The sequence below is a fragment of the Heterodontus francisci genome, chromosome X (genome assembly GCF_036365525.1).
Source record: "Heterodontus francisci isolate sHetFra1 chromosome X, sHetFra1.hap1, whole genome shotgun sequence".
NCBI lineage: Eukaryota > Metazoa > Chordata > Chondrichthyes > Heterodontiformes > Heterodontidae > Heterodontus > Heterodontus francisci.
The window spans coordinates 17956765-17975735 of NC_090421.1; the positions used below are offsets into that span (position 1 = coordinate 17956765).

The 18971-nt window shown below is 48.8% G+C and overlaps 1 protein-coding gene across 2 annotated transcripts in view; it reads right to left on the bottom strand.

Moving 5' to 3' along the window:
• Window positions 1-381: 381 nt before the first annotated feature.
• LOC137358727 (integrin alpha-5-like) overlaps window positions 382-18971 on the bottom strand; it is a 231295-nt gene continuing 212705 nt past the window's right edge. The window contains exons 26-28 of one of the 2 annotated variants that reach the window (XM_068024987.1): window positions 11858-11974; window positions 5860-5965; window positions 382-470 (exon numbers count right to left, since the gene is read on the bottom strand). In XM_068024987.1, coding sequence (XP_067881088.1) covers window positions 5888-5965; window positions 11858-11974 — 195 coding nt within the window. In that variant the 3' untranslated portion in view covers window positions 382-470; window positions 5860-5887. Of the gene's footprint in view, window positions 471-5859; window positions 5975-11857; window positions 11975-18971 lie in introns of both variants that reach the window. The other variant, XM_068024985.1, reaches the window with a different exon arrangement.

An 18971-nucleotide genomic window follows, 5' to 3' on the forward strand; every position in this document is an offset into this window, starting at 1 on the left:
TAATTAGCTGCTAATTAGGGACAGTTTTGTGCTGTCGACCTGTCTATTAGGAACTGGACTGAACAGGCCACACTCATTTCACCTCGCAGAGAGAGGAGACTTTCATCGACCCAGGTCCCAGATGTTGAAGGTTAATGTCCGACTGATTGCCTCGTCCTGTTCACAACCAGGCCATCTGACCACCCGTGGCAACAATGTGTTCGACTACGATGCCCCCTCGCCCCATGGTCAAACTGTCTAGGCTCTGACAGGGCCACTTGGATTCAGTATCAGTGGGTGATGGTGGACGCGGTAATGTATTGACAGTAACATGAAATCCCACACCTGTCTCATTTCAGCAACAGAGCAGACGTTACCTGGAGGAAGGTGTGTGCCCACACCCGCGATCTGATTGTCAGGACTACGTTGTCCCCCTTCTCCAGCAGGCCGACCTTGCAAATCAAGTTCAGACACTCCACATGCTGGCAGTTCTGCCAAGAGAAAGGGTGCAAGATGCTGATTAATACCCAGGGCAGGACACGGCTCCACCAAACCTGACCTGCTTGGAATGGTTGCTGATCACAGACAGAAATTCACTTCCCACCCTTGAGCAAGAGCTTTCTGTTCAAGGGCACCGGGGGAGGGGCGGCTGGCACATACTTACCAGTCTCCCAGCCTGGCAGGGGGCTCTGCATTAGGGCATTTGTTGAACCACTGCTTTTTTAAAAATATAAAGCTCCTCTGCCGATTGTTCTTCGTCTGGGAACCAACTCATTTGTTTGACCATCCACCCAAAAAGTATTAATGTACAGAATTCCATTGCCTGGGTACCAGTGACAGGCCAATCCACCATCAACATGCAGTGCCATCCCCTTTACTTCAGGTCTCGTTCCTCTGAGCTGGCCTCTCCGCAGCAAGTCAGAGTTGTCTGGCCCTTCAGCACCCAGGTTAGATAAACTCACCTGGGCCTCTCCCTGTATAATACAATGGAGCCAGGCTCTGGGCAACCAACAGGAATCTGTTCCAGGCAATTATGTGCCACCTCCTGTAAGATGCCCCTTAACAGTGAGGATTGCCCAGCTTTCTGAATGCTGCAGTTTGCTATTGACACACAGTGCATCCAACTGACCTCCGAGAGCCAGCCCATTGACAGGGCTACAGGGGGATTGGGAGAGGACTGCAGGGAGAGTGCAGCTGGGGACACTGCAGCCCACCCTCCCCCGCTGGCAAAAGCAAAATCTCCACTGCTGAAGTATCATTAGATTAGCGCCAGGGCTGCCAGTCCAGCACCAGCACCTCGCAGGGCAGTGAAAGGAGTTAACAGAAGGACCCAAGTAGACATCTTGCGACGACGGTCATTGTTACTCCCTCCTTCCCTTGCCTTATCCTCCCTCTACCAACAGCCACTGCTGCCCGATGCCTGAGCCCACCCCCTACCCTCTCCTAATCAGATCTCTACTTCCCATCGGCAGCTATCACTGTCCCCAACCCACCTCTCCTCTGGACTGTACATTCCTCCTGCTTCAAAATGGATAGAAAATGAGACTTCCATTAAGTTTGGATACCTTATTGAATTCATACTATAAAGCCATTAAAAGGACATTCAACTCAATCTCAGTCTTTCGATTGCCAAGCTGTCACAAGTTCGAAGTTAATACAAAGGTCACTCCCTTCCTCGCGCAGGTTCAGGCCTGTGGCACCCAGACACATCCCATCCTCCAGACCCAGCATTTCCCCACACCCCATTCCAATCAAACATGGCTTCTGATCTGTCCTGTGTCCTTCAGCAACCAGGACAAAGCAAGCTGATGGATGTTCATTACAGGAACTGCAGTCACAGGCAGGAGTTAGACTGCATCCCAGTGGTGCAAGGAAGGCTCCTGGAAGGGAGTCTCACATTGCTTGGCTTTGGTGTACCCAGAGTGAGACTGGCACAGAAATCAGTACAGCAGAGAGGCCATTGAGCCCATCTAATTCATTCTGTCATTGAAACCTATGATCCCTCATTACACCATCTAACTCTTGAATGACTCCAGAGTTTTAACCTCCCGTCCCAGGAGCCCATTCCATGTATTGGTCACTCTGCGTGATGTGCTCCTTGGCATCAGACCTCAACTTGTCTCTTCCCAGTTTCTACCTGTGACCCCTTGTCCTTGAGGTAATGACTCAGGTTGAACCTTTTCATTGCCACTTCACAGCTTATCTAACTCGATGGCGTTCCTACTCATTAGTGTCCTTGGAAGGCTGAAGAGTCTCTCTGACCCTTGGGCTCCGCACTACGGCTCCTCTCTGCAATGATTCTGGCCCTCAGACCTCTCTCTGGTGTCTGGCCAGAGCCTTGTACAACTGGAGTCAAATGGCCTCAGACACTCGGAGTACTTTGATTGCTGGCCTGCAGTGACTGGTCACTTAGTGTCGAGTCTAACCTCACTCCCAGATTTTTGTTGGACTCTCTCCTAGACAGTTCAATTCCTTCCAAAATGTACCACAGTGTACTCATCAGCATTGAATTTCATCAAATCGTACCAGCACCAATCCTCGGACTGCTCCACTCAGTACATCTCCCCAGCCTGATGTCACTCCTCTAACCACTGCATGCTGCTTCCTCTTTCAGCCAACTGCTAATCTACATCCTACATTCTGGCTTCACAGTAAGCCTTTCATGTGGAACTTCAGCAAAAGCTTTCTGCAAGGCTAAGCTCCTGACTGACAATTTCCAGAGACTGGCTATTTCACAGTGGATGCCTGAAACCACTTTGTTCAAGTGTGAAAGTGCCAATCTAAGTCTGGCTTTACAGTGTGCAGCGCACTCTCAACGGGTTTCTTTCATACTTGACCCATTTTTAACTTTATTCTCCATACTGTATTTCGCAATCTCCTTCAATGAAAAAAAAATGGCTCCCCAAATCCTCATTTTCTCTCTTTTATCAGCTTTTCTCTATTTTTGGTTGTCTTCTCCTCTTTAGAATGCGTCACGAGGTGGTCACCAAGGGTCAAAGAGCAATGCAGAGAGGTGCACAATAGAGTCCAGGAAAGTAATCCCAAAACATCAGAAAAGGCAGTTCAACTCAACAGGTGCTCTGGGAAAGGAGCAAAATCCAAGATCAGGGCTGTTGAGAGAGAGTAAGTGCAGTGAGAGCTCCTGAACATCAGTATCACAGCAGCGGGGGAGAGGGGAGCTTGGAAAGCTGGCTTGGCGCAGAAAGGTTTTCTTACTTAATGTGGGCTCAAGTGAGGGGAACTTTTCAAGGTAGATAAGTGCACTGTGTTTTTAAGCAAGATTTTTCGATTGCGAAATTTGAGTCAATTCACCCTGCTTCAACCCCCCAAAAGCCAGGGAAGGTATGACTCCGCACCACCCCCCACCCCCACCCCCTGCAGACAAAGCTCTTAAACAGATCTGTACTGGCAGAACTTCAGGGTTTGCTTGCGATTTTGTGGCGTTGAATACGAATTTTCCACTGCTAATCCTCAGCTGATATAGTTTCACTACTGCGGCAATCTTCATTTTCCTCACAGCTAGTTGGAGCCTTTTTAAACAACCTTGATTCTCATTTTGTACTCAACATCTCACTTTTCCCTGTGTTACACCTGAGTTTCTCGAGCATTGCTGTTTCCTAGGACACTCTTCACATACATGTCCATCTGATGATATTGGCAGCTCGCCGCCATTTTGCGGCAACTATAACCTGCATTGTGAATCACTTCCCCCTCCCCGCCACAAGAGGGAGACTTCCCTTTGCCTTCTGCTCCCACTGGGACTGCAGGTGTTGTCAAGGGTTTCCGTGGAGATTTATCCACAGCTTCCACGCTCCAAACCAGGTTGTGCTTTTTCTCACCGTCTGCAGCCTCTTTGAAAAATGCATCACTTTGGCAGTTTGCAGGCAGCCTCCTCAATTCAGCCAAAACACAGCAGATTCATGGCACAATTTTGAAATCTTCAGCAATACCCAAAGCTTTTTGACCGAGATGTGCCTTCAGCAAATCTTACTGATCCAGTAAATATTACTAAGTTCCTCATTAAACTGGATGCTCGACTCCCACAGTTCAGGACAACTGGATGCTCAGCAGCATCGTGCTTTCATCCATATCACAACTGATCGTTGCATTCTTTCAGTGTGTTCACCCCAGTCGGAACCGAATGGGAATTCTTCAATCGTTCCATTCCGACTCTGTGCAAACCACTTGATTTTGAAAAAATCCCATTCCCGCAGAAGCTATGGCTACAGTTTTAAAATCATTTTCTTGGCAAGACATCCAACCCAGGCTGCGCGGTGGGAACACTGTTGGAATCGCCAAAGCTCTCAGCAAAATGATATCAATTGTGAACGTAATAGGGAAAAGTGCGTTCAATTATTCACACTCTTTCATTGCATGAATCTCCGGAGTTCCTTAAATAGTCTCATGTTTGATAGATGGCACTAAAAACAGGAGGCGGTATACAGCCTCGAGGAGCTATCTTTGTTCCCATGTTCCTGGTATTGGGAGCAAGGAGCCAAAAGAAGGAAACTATTCAAAGGGGGTGCGACTGCGAAGATTGAACTGAAGTACTGCGTCCAGTTTGGTCTCCCGAGAAGGATAGTGAGGGAGGTAATATCGATGATTCTGGGCACCAAGGATTTATATTAGGAGTAAAGCAAGTCCATTTCCACAGGGAAAATTGGACAGAATCACAAAATGCGATTGGCTGCCTGGAATTTTGCATTTGACGGCGGAATTATGGAAGTCTTGCCACAGCAAAAGCAAGGGTGCAAGACTTCCGCACTACGGAGAAACTTACTATAAATGCCGACCTCCCAACTCCCAATCCCGGCACCACTCTGCCGCGGCTGCCGATTCGGCACGGCTGCAACGCTTACTTACGGGACGTCCCGCCTGTACCGCCACCATTCCCGGCTTGGTCAGAATTGGAGGTAGCATCAAGAGTGGGGCTGGAGTGGTGGCAGTTACAGAGAGCATTACAGCCGAGCATTACCGGAGCTGGAGCAGAACCGGCGGCAGCAGCAGCAGAATGGGGCCGGGAGTAGGAGATCGGCATTTACAGTAAGTTTCTCTGTTAAATGGAAGTCTCGCACTCTTGCTCCAGCGAGACTTCCATGATTGCACTGTCAAATTCCAACTTCCTGTTCTATTGCTTGCTTTTGCTGCTGGGGTTGGCCGCTATTGGTTGCTTTGCTGCTGAGGGTTGGCCGCTATTGGTTGCCTTGCTGCCAAGGGTTGGCCGCTATTGGTTGCCTTGCTGCCAAGGGTTGGCCGCTATTGGTTGCCTTGCTGCCAAGGGTTGGCCGCTATTGGTTGCCTTGCTGCCAAGGGTTGGCCGCTATTGGTTGCCTTGCTGCCAAGGGTTGGCCGCTATTGGTTGCCTTGCTGCCGAGGGTTGGCCGCTATTGGTTGCCTTGCTGCCGAGGGTTGGCCGCTATTGGTTGCCTTGCTGCTGCTGGTTGGCTGCTAGTGGTTGGCCGCTATTGGTTGCCTTGCTACTGCTGGTTGGCTGCTATTGGTTAACTTGCTGCTGCTGGTTGGTCGCCTGCCATTGGTTGGTTTGCTGCTGCTGGTTAGCCGCTATTGGTTGGTTTGCTGCTGCTGGTTAGCCGCTATTGGTTGCCTTGCTACTGCTGGTTGGCTGCTATTGGTTAACTTGCTGCTGCTGGTTGGTCGCCTGCCATTGGTTGGTTTGCTGCTGCTGTTTAGCCGCTATTGGTTGGTTTGCTGCTGCTGGTTAGCCGCTATTGGTTGGTTTGCTGCTGCTGGTTAGCCGCTATTGGTTGGTTTGCTGCTGCCGGTTAGCCGCTATTGGTTGGTTTGCTGCTGCTGGTTAGCCGCTATTGGTTGGTTTGCTGCTGCTGGTTAGCCGCTATTGGTTGGTTTGCTGCTGCTTACTTTTTTTTCGCTGGCTGACTGCTCCCGGTCACTGTTCGCCATTCTGCTGTTGGCTGCTCCAGCTCTCTGCTCCAGCTCCTTGCTCCTTCTGTCTCCTCATTAGGTACTGTAAGGACTGTTAATATTACTGTTTAGCCAACAATCATACTGTTTATATATAATATCAGTTCTGTAACTGTTCCCAGTCATGGTGCATGTGGTGTTTGGTTTTATGTGAACACTCCACATGCCCGTAGTCAGTGTGAACCGTACATTTCTCTGGCCATGTTGTAGGGATGTAACAATGACAAACAGAGCCCACAAGGCATACAGTAACTAGAGCCAACTAAAACATTAAAACATCCCCCTGTAATATGAGAGACTACGAGAAGGTTCAAGGAGGGGGTACTACAAGCACAGATTTATTTTTTGAAGAACAAAAAGAAAAAATCCACTTCCAAAACCATAGTCTGCAAATTCTTAGCTGCCCCTTGTGTCTTTGTTGTTGTGGTTACATCCCTAAAGCACATCCAGAAAACAAAACCAAAACGTATCCCATGACTCACTAGTGATCGAAGACACCTACTGAATTAGGAATCACTGTGTTGATGCTCTAGGGTTAACGGTGTTAAAACAAAAGGACTTGCGTGAGATTCCAGTGGGCAGAGGATGAAGGAACTGACTTGGGGAGATATCATTGACCAGACACTGCTTGAAGTGAGGCAGTTATTACGGAGGCAACTCAGGCACTGGGGCACACCTCAAAGGCATTGGACTACAAGAGGATTACTCTAATGGATCAATGGTAAGTTCTGAAGTAGGGGTGGCAGTTTTGGTCACTTGCCTCAACGAATCAAAGGATTCAGAGAAAATTGACCAGGACAACTGGAGACCTTAGAAGAGACTGAGGTGAAGAAAGACAGACCCAGGCAACTAAACTTACTTTCACTGAAGACAAGACTGAAGGGAAGTGTGATCCAGGTCTTCACAATAATGAGACATCAGTGGGGTGAAAATTACTTAAGCTGGGCAATGAGCATAGGAGTAGAGGACACGACATTCTCTAACCTTAATCAAGGTTTGTGGTTAAGAAACGTTTCTCTCTCACAAACAGAAGTGTGCAGCATCCCAGAGAGGGGAGTTGATTCACCTGGAACTTTTTAAGAGAAATTAAATCAATATCTATCAGAAAGGGCATCAAGGGTTAGCTCCAGAGATCAACAGCACTCGCTCTATTGGTTTTTTTAAAAACCAGATAATGGAAGAAACCCTGTTCATTAGAAAATGTGACCAACCGATTGGGGGACAGGGAAAAGATGTGGGGATAAGAAATCCGTGCTGGAATATCCTTGTTGGGTCTCTCTATTCTAATATTAAACTGCAACATTCGTCTTCAGACTATTGACAGAATCGGAAATTCCAGCCCAAAACAGCAGGAAACGTCCCAGATTCCCACACAAGAAGCACAGAAACTGTCTTTATTCAGTCCCTATGAATCAGTGACCCTGTGAGGAAGTCAAGTCTGTTCTCTGCAAATTCAGAGGAAGCTTCAAGGTGACTTCACTGGAGTTTCCAGCTGATGAAATCAGTTGTTCCAGAAACTGGGAATGGCTCGACTCCCAGGGGACAGAAGTTAACAATGAGGAAGTGAGAAGGAAGGGAAGCTCGGTGAGGAGGGGAGGGGAGGGGAGGGGAGGGGAGGGGAGGGGAGGGGAGGGGAGGGGAGGGGAGGGGAGGGGAGGGGAGGGGGAGAAAAAAGTCTTTTAGACCCAAAGGGTTACAGATGCAAGCCCGGAACTGAACCATGTGGTCCCGATTCATCCATTATACATGGGCTGCCAATACTCATCGAATGCTGACATTTAAAATGCTCCTGTGTAGATAGTTCAAGTCTGGAACTCTCTGCCTCACTGCAGAAGGAAGTTCTATTTTACAATTATTGTTTGCACAGGACATGCCAAGAACGAGAAACAGAAATAACACACACGCATCACAAATGTGGAATCCTAACAGGTCAGGAAATTTGTTACCCCTTCATCTTTCCACCTCTCCCCCTCTCCTGAGGGCAGGGCACCTCACCCGGGTGACTCGTCATGCGTATATCTAGATGGCACATTATTGGGAGGCTGTTTGACCAACCAATGCAATTGGAGCCAAACCCTGATTTGGTCCCCACCGGCCAACACCCACACAGGTGCATTTTACCAGCCGGGGTCACAGGATAGTGATCAGGAGCAGGAACCCTGGCTGATTCCCCCCTCTCTCTAACCCAGGGGTCACTGGACAGTGATCAGGAGCAGGAACCCGAGCTGATTTCCCCTCTCTCTCTAACCCAGGGATCACTGGACAGTGATCAGGAGCAGGAACCCCGGCTGATTCCCCCCTCTCTCTAACCCAGGGGTCACAGGATAGTGATCAGGAGCAGGAACCCTGGCTGATTCCCCCCTCTCTCTAACCCAGGGGTCACAGGACAGTGATCAGGAGCAGGAACCCTGGCTGATTCCTCCCTCTCTCTAACCCAGGGGCCACTGGACAGTGATCAGGAGCAGGAACCCTGGCTGATTTCCCCTCTCTCTCTCTAACCCAGGGGTCACTGGACAGTGATCAGGAGCAGGAACCCTGGCTGATTTCCCACTATCTCTAACCCAGGGGTCACTGGACAGTGATCAGGAGCAGGAACCCTGGCTGATTTCCCCTCTCTCTAACCCAGGGGTCACTGTACCAGGATCAGGAGCAGGAACCCTGGCTGATTTCCCCCTCTCTCTCTAACCCAGGGGTCACTGGACAGTGATCAGGAGCAGGAACCCTGGCTGATTTCGCCCCCTCTCTCTAACCCAGGAATCACTGGACAGTGATCAGGAGCAGGAACCTTAGCTGATTTACCTCCCTACCATCGCTGAGATCAATCATAACCCTTACTGTCACTGCAGCTGAGGTTAGCTCACTCAGGAGAGACCAGCACTACACCTGAGACCATCTGGGTGTGTGTGTCCCAGTATCTCACGGGTGGGTGCATCCATCAGGAAAAAAAAATCATGAAAGAATGGGAAGGTGAATGTGTCTGTTGATTAATTCTGGGAATAACTCCCAGAGATTGTTCCACACTTCCCTTACCAGGGGAAGGAGGACCCAATGCCAGGCGCAGACACGAACGAAGAGGAGGAATGGGCCTACACGAGGAATCTCCTCTCTGTATGGAGCGTGAATCCAATCCAAGTACAAAATTGTCAGATTCCTCCAGGACCTCAGATCACAGTCATTCCTCTCTGCCCACCCAGACCAGGCACCCTCATCCCAGAACCAGGTACCTCCTACCACCACCCAGCCATCCCAACCCCCGCCCCTTCCCTCCCTCCCTCCCTCCTGCTCCAGACCCAGGGTACCTCTTCCCTTCCTTCCCACCCCATCCCCACCTTACCGGTATTATGATAAGCCTCTGAGACTGAGTACTGTAATAAGGAATTCACCCATTTTAGGATGGACCCGTTCCATTATCAATGTAGCTCCCTATCTGGGATGACTCTGAATAATGTCAAAAGGTCAAAGAGCAATCAGCCTGCCCTTCAAGCCAATAGGACTGACAGTGAGACACATAAAGGTCCTGCAGGCAGCTCCATTCAGCTGTGAAAGTAAACAAAGGGGCAGAGAAGTAACCTCCGACCCCTTGGCCCCCTGCAACAATCCAACCATTGCCTGAATATTAGGTTGTCCAATTAAAGTGTGAAATATTTCACAGGTGGGGTCCACCTAGAGGCACAGGATGGACAGAGTCTCTCCAAACACTCAGTGCATCATTAGCGTAGCAATTGAATATCCTATTAGCAAATATGACCAATAGACTCTCTGTTCTGACATGTCCAGCAACAACTTGCATTCATATAGCGCCTTTAATGTAATAAAATGTCCCGAGGCGTTTCACAGGAGCATTATAAAATAAAATTCAACACCGCACTACATAAGGAGATATTAGGTCAGGTGACCAAAAGCTTGGTCAAAGAGGTACGTTTTAAGGAGTGTCTTAAAAGGAGGGAAGTGAGGTGGAGAGGTTTAGGGAGGGAATTCCAGAGGTTGGGGCCGAGGAAACTGAAGGCACGGTCACCAATGGTGGAGTGATTAAAATCGGGGATGTTCAAGAGGTCAGAATTAGATGAGTGCAGATATCTCGGCGGGTTGTGGGGGCTGGAGGAGATTACAGAGATAGGGAGGAGTGAGGCCATGGAGAGATTTCGAAAATAAGGATGAGAATTTTTTTTAAAAATGGAGGCGTTGTCTAACTGGGAGCCAATGTCGGTCAGCGAGCAAGTGGGTGATAGGAGAACTGGAGTTGGTATGAATTAAGCATACGGGCAGCAAAGTTCTGGATGACCTCAAGTTTATGGAGGGTAGAATGTGGGAGACCAGTCAGGGGTGAGTTAGAATAGTCAAGTGTAGAGGTAACAGAGGCATGGATGAGAGTTTCAGCAGATGAGCTGAGACAGAAGCAGAGTCGGGCGATGTTAGAGGTGGAAATAGGCGATCTTTGTGACGGCACGGATCTGAGGTTGAAAGCTCATCGCGGTCAAATATGAGGTCACGAACAGTCTGCATCAGTGTCAGGCTGTTTCTGGGGAGAGGGATGGAGTCGGTACCTAGGGAACGGAATTTGGAGCGGGAACCAATAACAATGGCTTCCCATATATTTAATTGGCGGAAGTTTCTGCTCATCCAGTACTGGATGTCGGATAAGCAGTCTGATAATTTAGCAACAGTGGAGGAGTCGAGAGAGGTGGTGGTGAGTTAGAGCTGGGTGTCCAGGTTGAACTTTCCTTTGAGTCGCTGAATCATTCCATTTGTGGGAGGGATTTGACAGCAGGGTCACCACCGTCTGCCAAGTGCAACGCCAGAGTTTGACAGAATCCCCAACGAATCAGAGTCATAGAGTCATTACAGCACAGAAGTCCATGCAGGCTCTCCGTAGAGTGATCCAGAGAGTCCAATTTCCCTGCTCTAACCCCGTAGCCCATCCAGCTATGGCCTCTTTTGACCATTTCTCTCCACTCGTCTCCTGAAGTCCCCCCACTCCTTGCTGGGGTACACAGGGCACCTGCCTGTACCTTTCCAAAGGGTCTTGCTCCATCCATGAGCTGAGACCATGAGCATCAGGATGTTGGGCTTCTGGGACATCAAAGCCAGATTTGATCCAGGCCCAGCTTGTCCTGCCGCCCCCACTTCCCAGGGGTTGTGGAAGAGCGATCAGGGGCATAAGAGTCAATTGTAGGCCCCTTATCTGCTGCCACACCCACCGAGCAGCCCTTCTGAGATGAGCAAACGCAGCACAGACGAGGGATGGAATCCAGGCCTTTGCGATCTGTGTCAGGTTTTTGATGCCTTTCCCAAAGCTTTTAGCTTGGGAGAGGAGGGGTGGGCAAGAGGAGAAATGGGGAGAAGTTCCGACTGGTCCTCAGTTAGAGTGAGGCCTGAGCTGCCATCTCGGTTTTATACACAGCTGGAACAGGGAGGTTCTGGTTGCTGATTCTAAAGATGTCAATGTGTTAAGAGGGTAAGTTATAAAGTCCACCTCCACCTCAGTCACCTTCACATTTCAGTGCAATGTGGCCCTAGTGAGTGTGGGGACCTGATGTAATGTGTGTTTACAGGATCTTAACCGCCCCCCCCCCCCCCCCCCACCCACCACCGCAACCCCCTCCTCACTGGGACACTTGCTCCATTCACACCAAGATTTGATTACCTGCAGCTCCCACAGTCACAAATCAACACCCAAAACATTCAAAGCCCCTCCCACTTATAAATTCACAGTGAAATACAGCAACTGGTAGAAAAACCCAGAGCCTGAGCATGTACCACATGAGGGATTAGGAGGAGGGGGGGGGGGGGTATAAATGAGACGCTGAGTCCCCTTCTTTCCCTCATTTCAGTGTGTGGTATGGTCCTAATCACTCCACTCTCCTCTTATTCCTGTCAATACTGGCACATAAAACCAGAACAGTAGACATTCTCTCTCCGTCTCGCAATCACTCACCAGGCTCTCAGGCTCCTTCAGTCGCTCCCACGACGCTTCCCGACGGCGAATAGAATGTTCCAGCTCCTCTGAATTTGTGGTCAACATCAGGGCCGGCTCCACTGGTGGGTTCTGCAGCTAAAGGAGTGGGGGGGGGGGGAAAGTACAGGAAGTGTTAGAAGACAAGGGAGGCTGTTGGAGGAGAGGGAGAGGTGGGATACTGAGTCCAGTACTGAGAGCCGGGGACACGCGACTGATGGTTGCAGTCTCACGTCCAGCAGCCACTCCAAGCAGATTGGCTTCCTGAATCCACACTGCCCTGCTTGTGTACTCCACACACTTCTCACTGCTGAGTTCAACCTCGGTCCAGTGTTCAGTCACATTCCCAATTCCTATTTCAACCCTTCCCATTTCCAACTGAGAACCCGGTGTTTTCCCCCATTCTCACTTCCCACACGGATCTGGGAAGCATCATGTCTGTGCCATCAGTAACCACCAGGTGGCCCTGATGTTACAGCCACCATCCCTCCCTCACTGTTGCTTAACTTCACACCTCCCCAACAGGCAGAGTAGAAAAAGGACTGAGAGAGAGAGGGAACTACACCTCAGTACACTGCATGACTGCCTGAAGGCAGAATCCAAACTTTCCCTCATTTACGAAGAGTCCTCTATTACAGATTAGAACATGATGGGCACTGACCGCTTGGCTCACTGATCACACAACCAGTGTGGGGCCCAGTGTCTTGAGGGGGGCCTCCAATCCTCAGCCACCTTTCGATTCTCTGTGCTTTTTTCAGTCTTTTCAACAGATTATCTGTTCTCCAAGGTCAAGTTGAGGCAAGGCTCCATTGAGTATCAGTACCAATCAGGGCCTGCAGGGGTCAGTGTTCTCCACAGACCAGTGCCAACATCATAACCAGGTGGGACAGCAGGAACTGTTTGGTGGAGCAGGGGTGGGGGAAACAGGTTACATGACGGAGCCTGCCGAGGTTGCCACACTGACATGGTAGACTATCTCCTTTCTGGACTGCAGCTGAGAAATTATAGGAAGATGTTCAGCACATTCTATGGGGGGAGGCGTTAGGAAAGAGAGGAAGCACGAGGAATTTTGAATCGACTATTGAAAGATTTGGCATCGCCGGATTCAGCGGGAGGCAGGAGGAGAGAAACCGCACAATGAGGAGGACAAGGGGCAGTTCATTAAGTGGGGCAAGGCAAAGGCACGAAGCAGGGGAACCACCACTGCTGCTAGCAGACACTCATTCAACATGTCTACTAAAGCAACTAATACTGACATTGAACTCCAGGGCGTTACAGGAAGTGAAGCTCAGCCCCATCAGGATCTACCCTGAAAAGTTATCAGACAGATACAAACCACTGCTCTATTCCCATCTCATGTCAATCTAGGGGACTGAGGCTCAGTCACTCTCTTTTCTACTCTGAGACTGAGAGTGTTTAATGGGGCACTGCAGAGGGAGCTTCAATTTTTTTAAATTCATTCATGGGATGTTACCATCACTAGCTAGGCCAGCATTTATTGTCCATCCCTAATTGCCCTTGAGAAGGTGGTGGTGAGCTGCCTTCTTGAATAGTTGCAGTCCTTGGGGTGTAGGTACACCCACAGTGCTGTTAGGAAGGGAGTTCCAGGATCTTGACCCAGTGACAGTGAAGGAACGGCGATATATTTCCAAGTCAGGATGGTGTGTAACTTGGAGGGGAACTTGCAGGTGGTGGTATTCCCCATGTGTCTGCTGCCCTTGTCCTTCTATGTGTTCGTTGTGGGTTTGGAAGGTGCTGTCTAAGGGGCCTTGGCGAGTTGCTGCAGTGCATCTTGTAGATGGTACACACTGCTGCCACTGTGCATCGGTGGTGGAGGGAGTGAATGTTTGTAGATGGGGTGCCAATCGAGCGGGCTGCTTTGTCCTGGATGGTGTCGAACTTCTTGAGTGTTGTTGTAGCTGCACCCATCCAGGCAAGTGGAGAGTATTCCATCACACTCCTGACTTGTGCCTTGCAGATGGTGGACAGGCTTTGGGGAGTCAGGAGGTGAGTTACTCGCCGCAGGATTCCTAGCCTCTGACCTGCTCTTGTAGCCACGGTATTTATATGGCTACTCCAGTTCAGTTTCTGGTCAATGGTAGCCCCTAGGATGTTGATAGTGGGGGATTCAGTGATCGTATTGCCACTGAACATCAAGGGGAAATGGTTAGATTCTCTCATGTCTGAGATGGCCATTGTCTGGCATTTGTGTGGCGCGAATGTTACTTGCCACTTATCAGCTCAAGCCTGGATGTTGTCCAGGTCTTGCTGCATTTCGACACGGACTGCTTCAGTATCTGAGGAGTCACGAATGGTACTGAACATTGTGCAATCATCAGCGAACATCCCCACTTCTGACCTTATGATTGAAGGAAGGTCATTGCTGAAGCATCTGAGGATGGTTGGGCCAAGGACACTACCCTGAGGAACTCCTGCAGTGATGTCCTGGGACTGAGATGATTGACCTCCAACAACCACAACCATCTTCCTTTGCGCTAGGTATGGCTCCAGCCAGCAGAGAGCTTTCCCTGATTCCAATTTTACTTGAGTTTTATTAGGGCTCCTTGATGCCATACTCTGTCAAATGCTGCCTTGATGTCAAGGACAGTCACTCTCACCTCACCTCTGGACTTCAGCTCTTTCGTTGACGACCCCTTCTATCACTTTACTGATGATTGAGAGTAGGCTGATGGGGCGGTAATTGGCCGGGTTGGACTTGTCCTGCTTTTTGTGTACAGGACATACCTGGGCAATTTTCCACATTGCAGGGTAGATGCCAGTGTTGTAGCTGTACTGGAACAGCTTGGCTAGGGGCGCGGCAAGTTCTGGAGCACAGGTCTTCAGTACTATTGCCGGAATATTGTCAGGGCCCATAGCTTTTGCAGTATCCAGTGCCTTCAGTCGTTTCTTGATATCACGCAGAGTGAATCAAATTGGCTGAAGACTGGCATCTGTGATGCTGGGGACTGCAGGAGGAGGCCGAGATGGATCATCAACTTGGGACTTCTGGCTGAAGATTGTTGCAAATGCTTCTGCCTTATCTTTTGCACTGATGTGCTGGGCTCCCCCATCATTGAGGATGGGGATATTTGTGGAGCCACCTCCTCCAGTTAGTTGTTTAATTGTCCACCACCATTCACGGCTGGATGTGGCAGGACTGCAGAGCTTAGATCTGATCCGTTGGTTATGGGATCGCTTAGCTCTGTCTATCGCATGCTGTTTACGCAGTTTGGCATGCAGATAGTCCTGTGTTGTAGCTTCACCAGGTTGACACCTCATTTTTAGGTATGCCTGGTGCTGCTCCTGGCATGCCCTCCTGCACTCTTCATTGAACCAGGGTTGATCCCCCCGGCTTGATGGTAATGGTAGAGTGGGGGATATACTGGGCCATGAGGTTACAGATTGTGGTTGAGTACAATTCTGATGCTGATGATGGCCCACAGCGTCTCATGGCACTCATGTGGCACGAATGTAACTTGTCAATTATCAGCTCAAGCCTGAATGTTGTCCAGCAGGGTAGTAATCCAGGCAGTTTGAACACTCCTCCCTCCCAAACCCAGGGACACTGAGGGCAAATGTAGCAAACCCTACCAGCACCCTACCTCAACATAGGCCAGGGAGGGTTTGGTGTGCTTGACTCAGTACTACACTGGGGAGGGGGTAGGTGCGGCAGGACATCTGGACACTCGAGTCAACTGGGAAACCGCAGAACTTTGCCATCTTACAGCACTGAGGGGGTTTCCTGAGCTAGCCTGCACTGAGCCTCATCACACAAGCACTGCTTGTGCTAGACTCGAACTATCTCCCTTTAAAAGCCACTGCACAGGACAAACATCCTCCCAAGGGGCTGCTGTCTCTGGAAACACAAGGAATTTCACACAGGGGCTTCTGTGTGATGTCGGTCTTACACAAGATGTAGCCCGATAAAGTCATTTGGATTTCTGCTCCCCACAGAATAACAGCGTTTTGTGGGTCAGAGCTCAGGGCACCATCTGGATATGTATTGTGCCCGACATCCTGTTCAGGAAGCTGGTGTGCAGGCCTGTGCATCAACTGAAGGCACCCAGACAGAGTCAGTGCTGGTAAATGTACAGTGCCACCACTGTGCCACTCTGAACTCATTGCCCACATCATCTTGCAGCACACAGCTGGGTTCTCAAGCATGTCAACTGGTCAGTTCAGGCTGTCATTTCATTCTTTTGCAGGCTTTGGTTTTACTCTGGCAATGTAAAAACAAGATGACAGAAGGGAGAGAAAACTGAAGCCTGGGGCTTGTAATGTTCCCGGACATGCAGCTGCTTGGAGTGTTGAGAGGATCTGACTGCACATTTAATAAGGTGCTAACCACGGCACTCTACATAGTGAAGTTGTCTTTTGAAATGAAAGAGCTTGGTTGGCAGCCATTTTATCGAGAGGTTTGTGCAGAGGATTGGGAGCGATGGATTCTGAATGAACATACAATTTATTGCAGCATTTCTCAGACTTCTGTCATAGTTGTCACTTCCATTCAGTGTTACTGACCTCGTGGGTTTTACACAAACGTTAATGAAGAGGAGCACTGGTCATGTGACTCATCTTGTGACATGGAGGAGCAGCGACCCCCGAGGTCAGGTCATTCTCAAATTCAATTATCCGCTCCATTAACATTTTAGAATAAGCAATCAAACTCAAACTGGCTCCCTGGGCACAAGCCACATCGTCGACACTACACTCTCGAATCTGGATCTCCTCTCGCCCGTCACAGAAACCAGGTGGAAAACTAACATTGACACAGCTTAGAGGAGCAATCCAAACTCTCCCGCTGGCTTTTCCTCCAAGCTTCTTGGCCCTTGCTGTTCATGTTTGCCCTATCCTACCCCCACTCTCAGTCCAGTTCCAATCCTCCCATGACAGAGACATCCTATTAGGCCCTGATGTGACCCACTGTCACTTAGAACATAAGAACTAGGAGCAGGAGTAGGCAATTCAGCCCCTCGAGCCTGCTCCGCCATTCAATACAATCATGGCTGATCTCATCTTGGCCTCAACTCCACTTTCCTGCCCGTTCTCCATAACCCTTCAAACCATTACTAATTTAAAATCTGTCTATCTCCTCCTTAAATTTACCCAATGTCCCGGCATCCACTGCACTCTGGGTAGTGAATTCCACAGACTCATGACTCTTTGAGAGAAGTAATTTCTCCTCATCTCTGTTTTAAATCTGCTACCCCTTATCCTAAAACTATGACCTCTCATTCTAGATTGCCCCACAAGAGGAAACATCCTCTCTACATCTACTTTGTCAATCCCCTTAATCATCTTATATACCTCAATTAGATCTCCTCTCATTCTTCTAAACTCTTCTCTTTGGCCTCCTTATCTCGAGAGACAATGGGTAAGTGCCTGGAGGTGGTCAGTGGTTTGTGAAGCAGCGCCTGGAGTGGCTATAAAGGCCAATTCTAGAGTGACAGGCTCTTCCACAGGTGCTGCAGAGAAATTTGTTTGTCGGGGCTGTTACACAGTTGGCTCTCCCCTTGCGCCTCTGTCTTTTTTCCTGCCAACTACTAAGTCTCTTCGACTCACCACACTTTAGCCCCGCCTTCTAAACTCTATAGAGAGTAAAGGCCTAAACTGCTCAATCTCTCTTCATAAGACAAACACCTCATCTCTGGAATCAATTTAGTGAACCTCCTCTGAACTGCCTCCAATGCAACTACATCCCTTCTCAAGTAAGGGGACTAAAACTGTACACAATACTCCAGATGCAGTCTCCCCAATGCCTTGTACAGTTGCAGCAACACTTCCCTACTTTTATATTCTATTCCTTTAGCAATTAATGCCAAAATTCCATTTGCCTTCCTTATCACCTGCTGTACCTGCATACTCGCTTTCTGCAATTCATGCACGAGGACACCCAGATCCCTCTGCACCAAAGCACTCTGAAGTTTCTCTCCATTTAGATAATAACTTGCCTTTCTATTCTTCCGACCAAAATGGATAACCTCACATTTATTCACGTTAAAATCCATCTGCCAATTTTTGTCCCATTCACCTAATCTATCCATATCCATTTATAAATTTCTTATTTCTTTATTGCAACTTATTATCCCGCCTATTTTAGTATCATCTGCAAATTTGGCTTATAATACCTTCTATCCCTGCATCCAAGTCATTCATATAGATTGTAAATAGTTGGGGCCCGAGGACTGAACCCTGTGGCACTCCACTAGTTACATCTTGTCAACCAGAAAAAGACCCATTTATCCCGACTCTCTGTTTTCTGTTGATTAGCCAATCTTCTATCCAAGCTAATAAATTGCCCCTAACCCCATGTGATCTTACCTTGTGTATTAACCTTTTGTGCAGCACCTTATCAAATGCCTTCTGGAAGTCCAGATATACTACATCTACAGGATCCCCATTATCCACTTTTCTTGTTATAGCTTCGAAGAACTCTAACAAATTATTCAAACACAATTTACCCTGCATAAAACCATACTGACTCTGATGGATTGCGTTCTGACTTTCTAAATGTCCTGTTATTACTTCCTTAATAATGGATTCTAACAATTTCCCAACGTCAGATGTTAAACTAACTGGTCTATAGTTTCCTATTTTCTGCCTCCCTCCCTTTTTGAATAAGGGCGTAACATTAGCTTTTTTCCAATCCACTGGAACCTTTCCCGCATCCAGGGAATTTTGGAATATGATAACCAATGGATCCACTATCTTCGCTGCCACTTCCTTTAAGACCCTAGGATGTAGGCCATCAGGCCCTGGGGACTTGTCTGCCTTCAACCCCGATAGTTTGCTCAGTACTTTTTCTCTAGTGATGATGATTTTTCTAAGTTCCTCTTTTTCTATAACCTCTGCATTACCTGGTCCTATTCTTGACCTCTCGGCTACCTTTGACACCACTGACTGCTCCATTCCCCTTCACAGTTCTCATGGTTTCCACTCATTGTTGATCTAAGAGCTCCAGTACATCTCCAATAGTTTCTGTCCCCAGGCCCACACTGCTGAATCTGAAGCCTCTCTCATTGCTGCTTCCCATTCGTCATGAACAGATTACTCTGAACTACAAGCATCAATGTCGCTATACTCTATTGTCCAACAT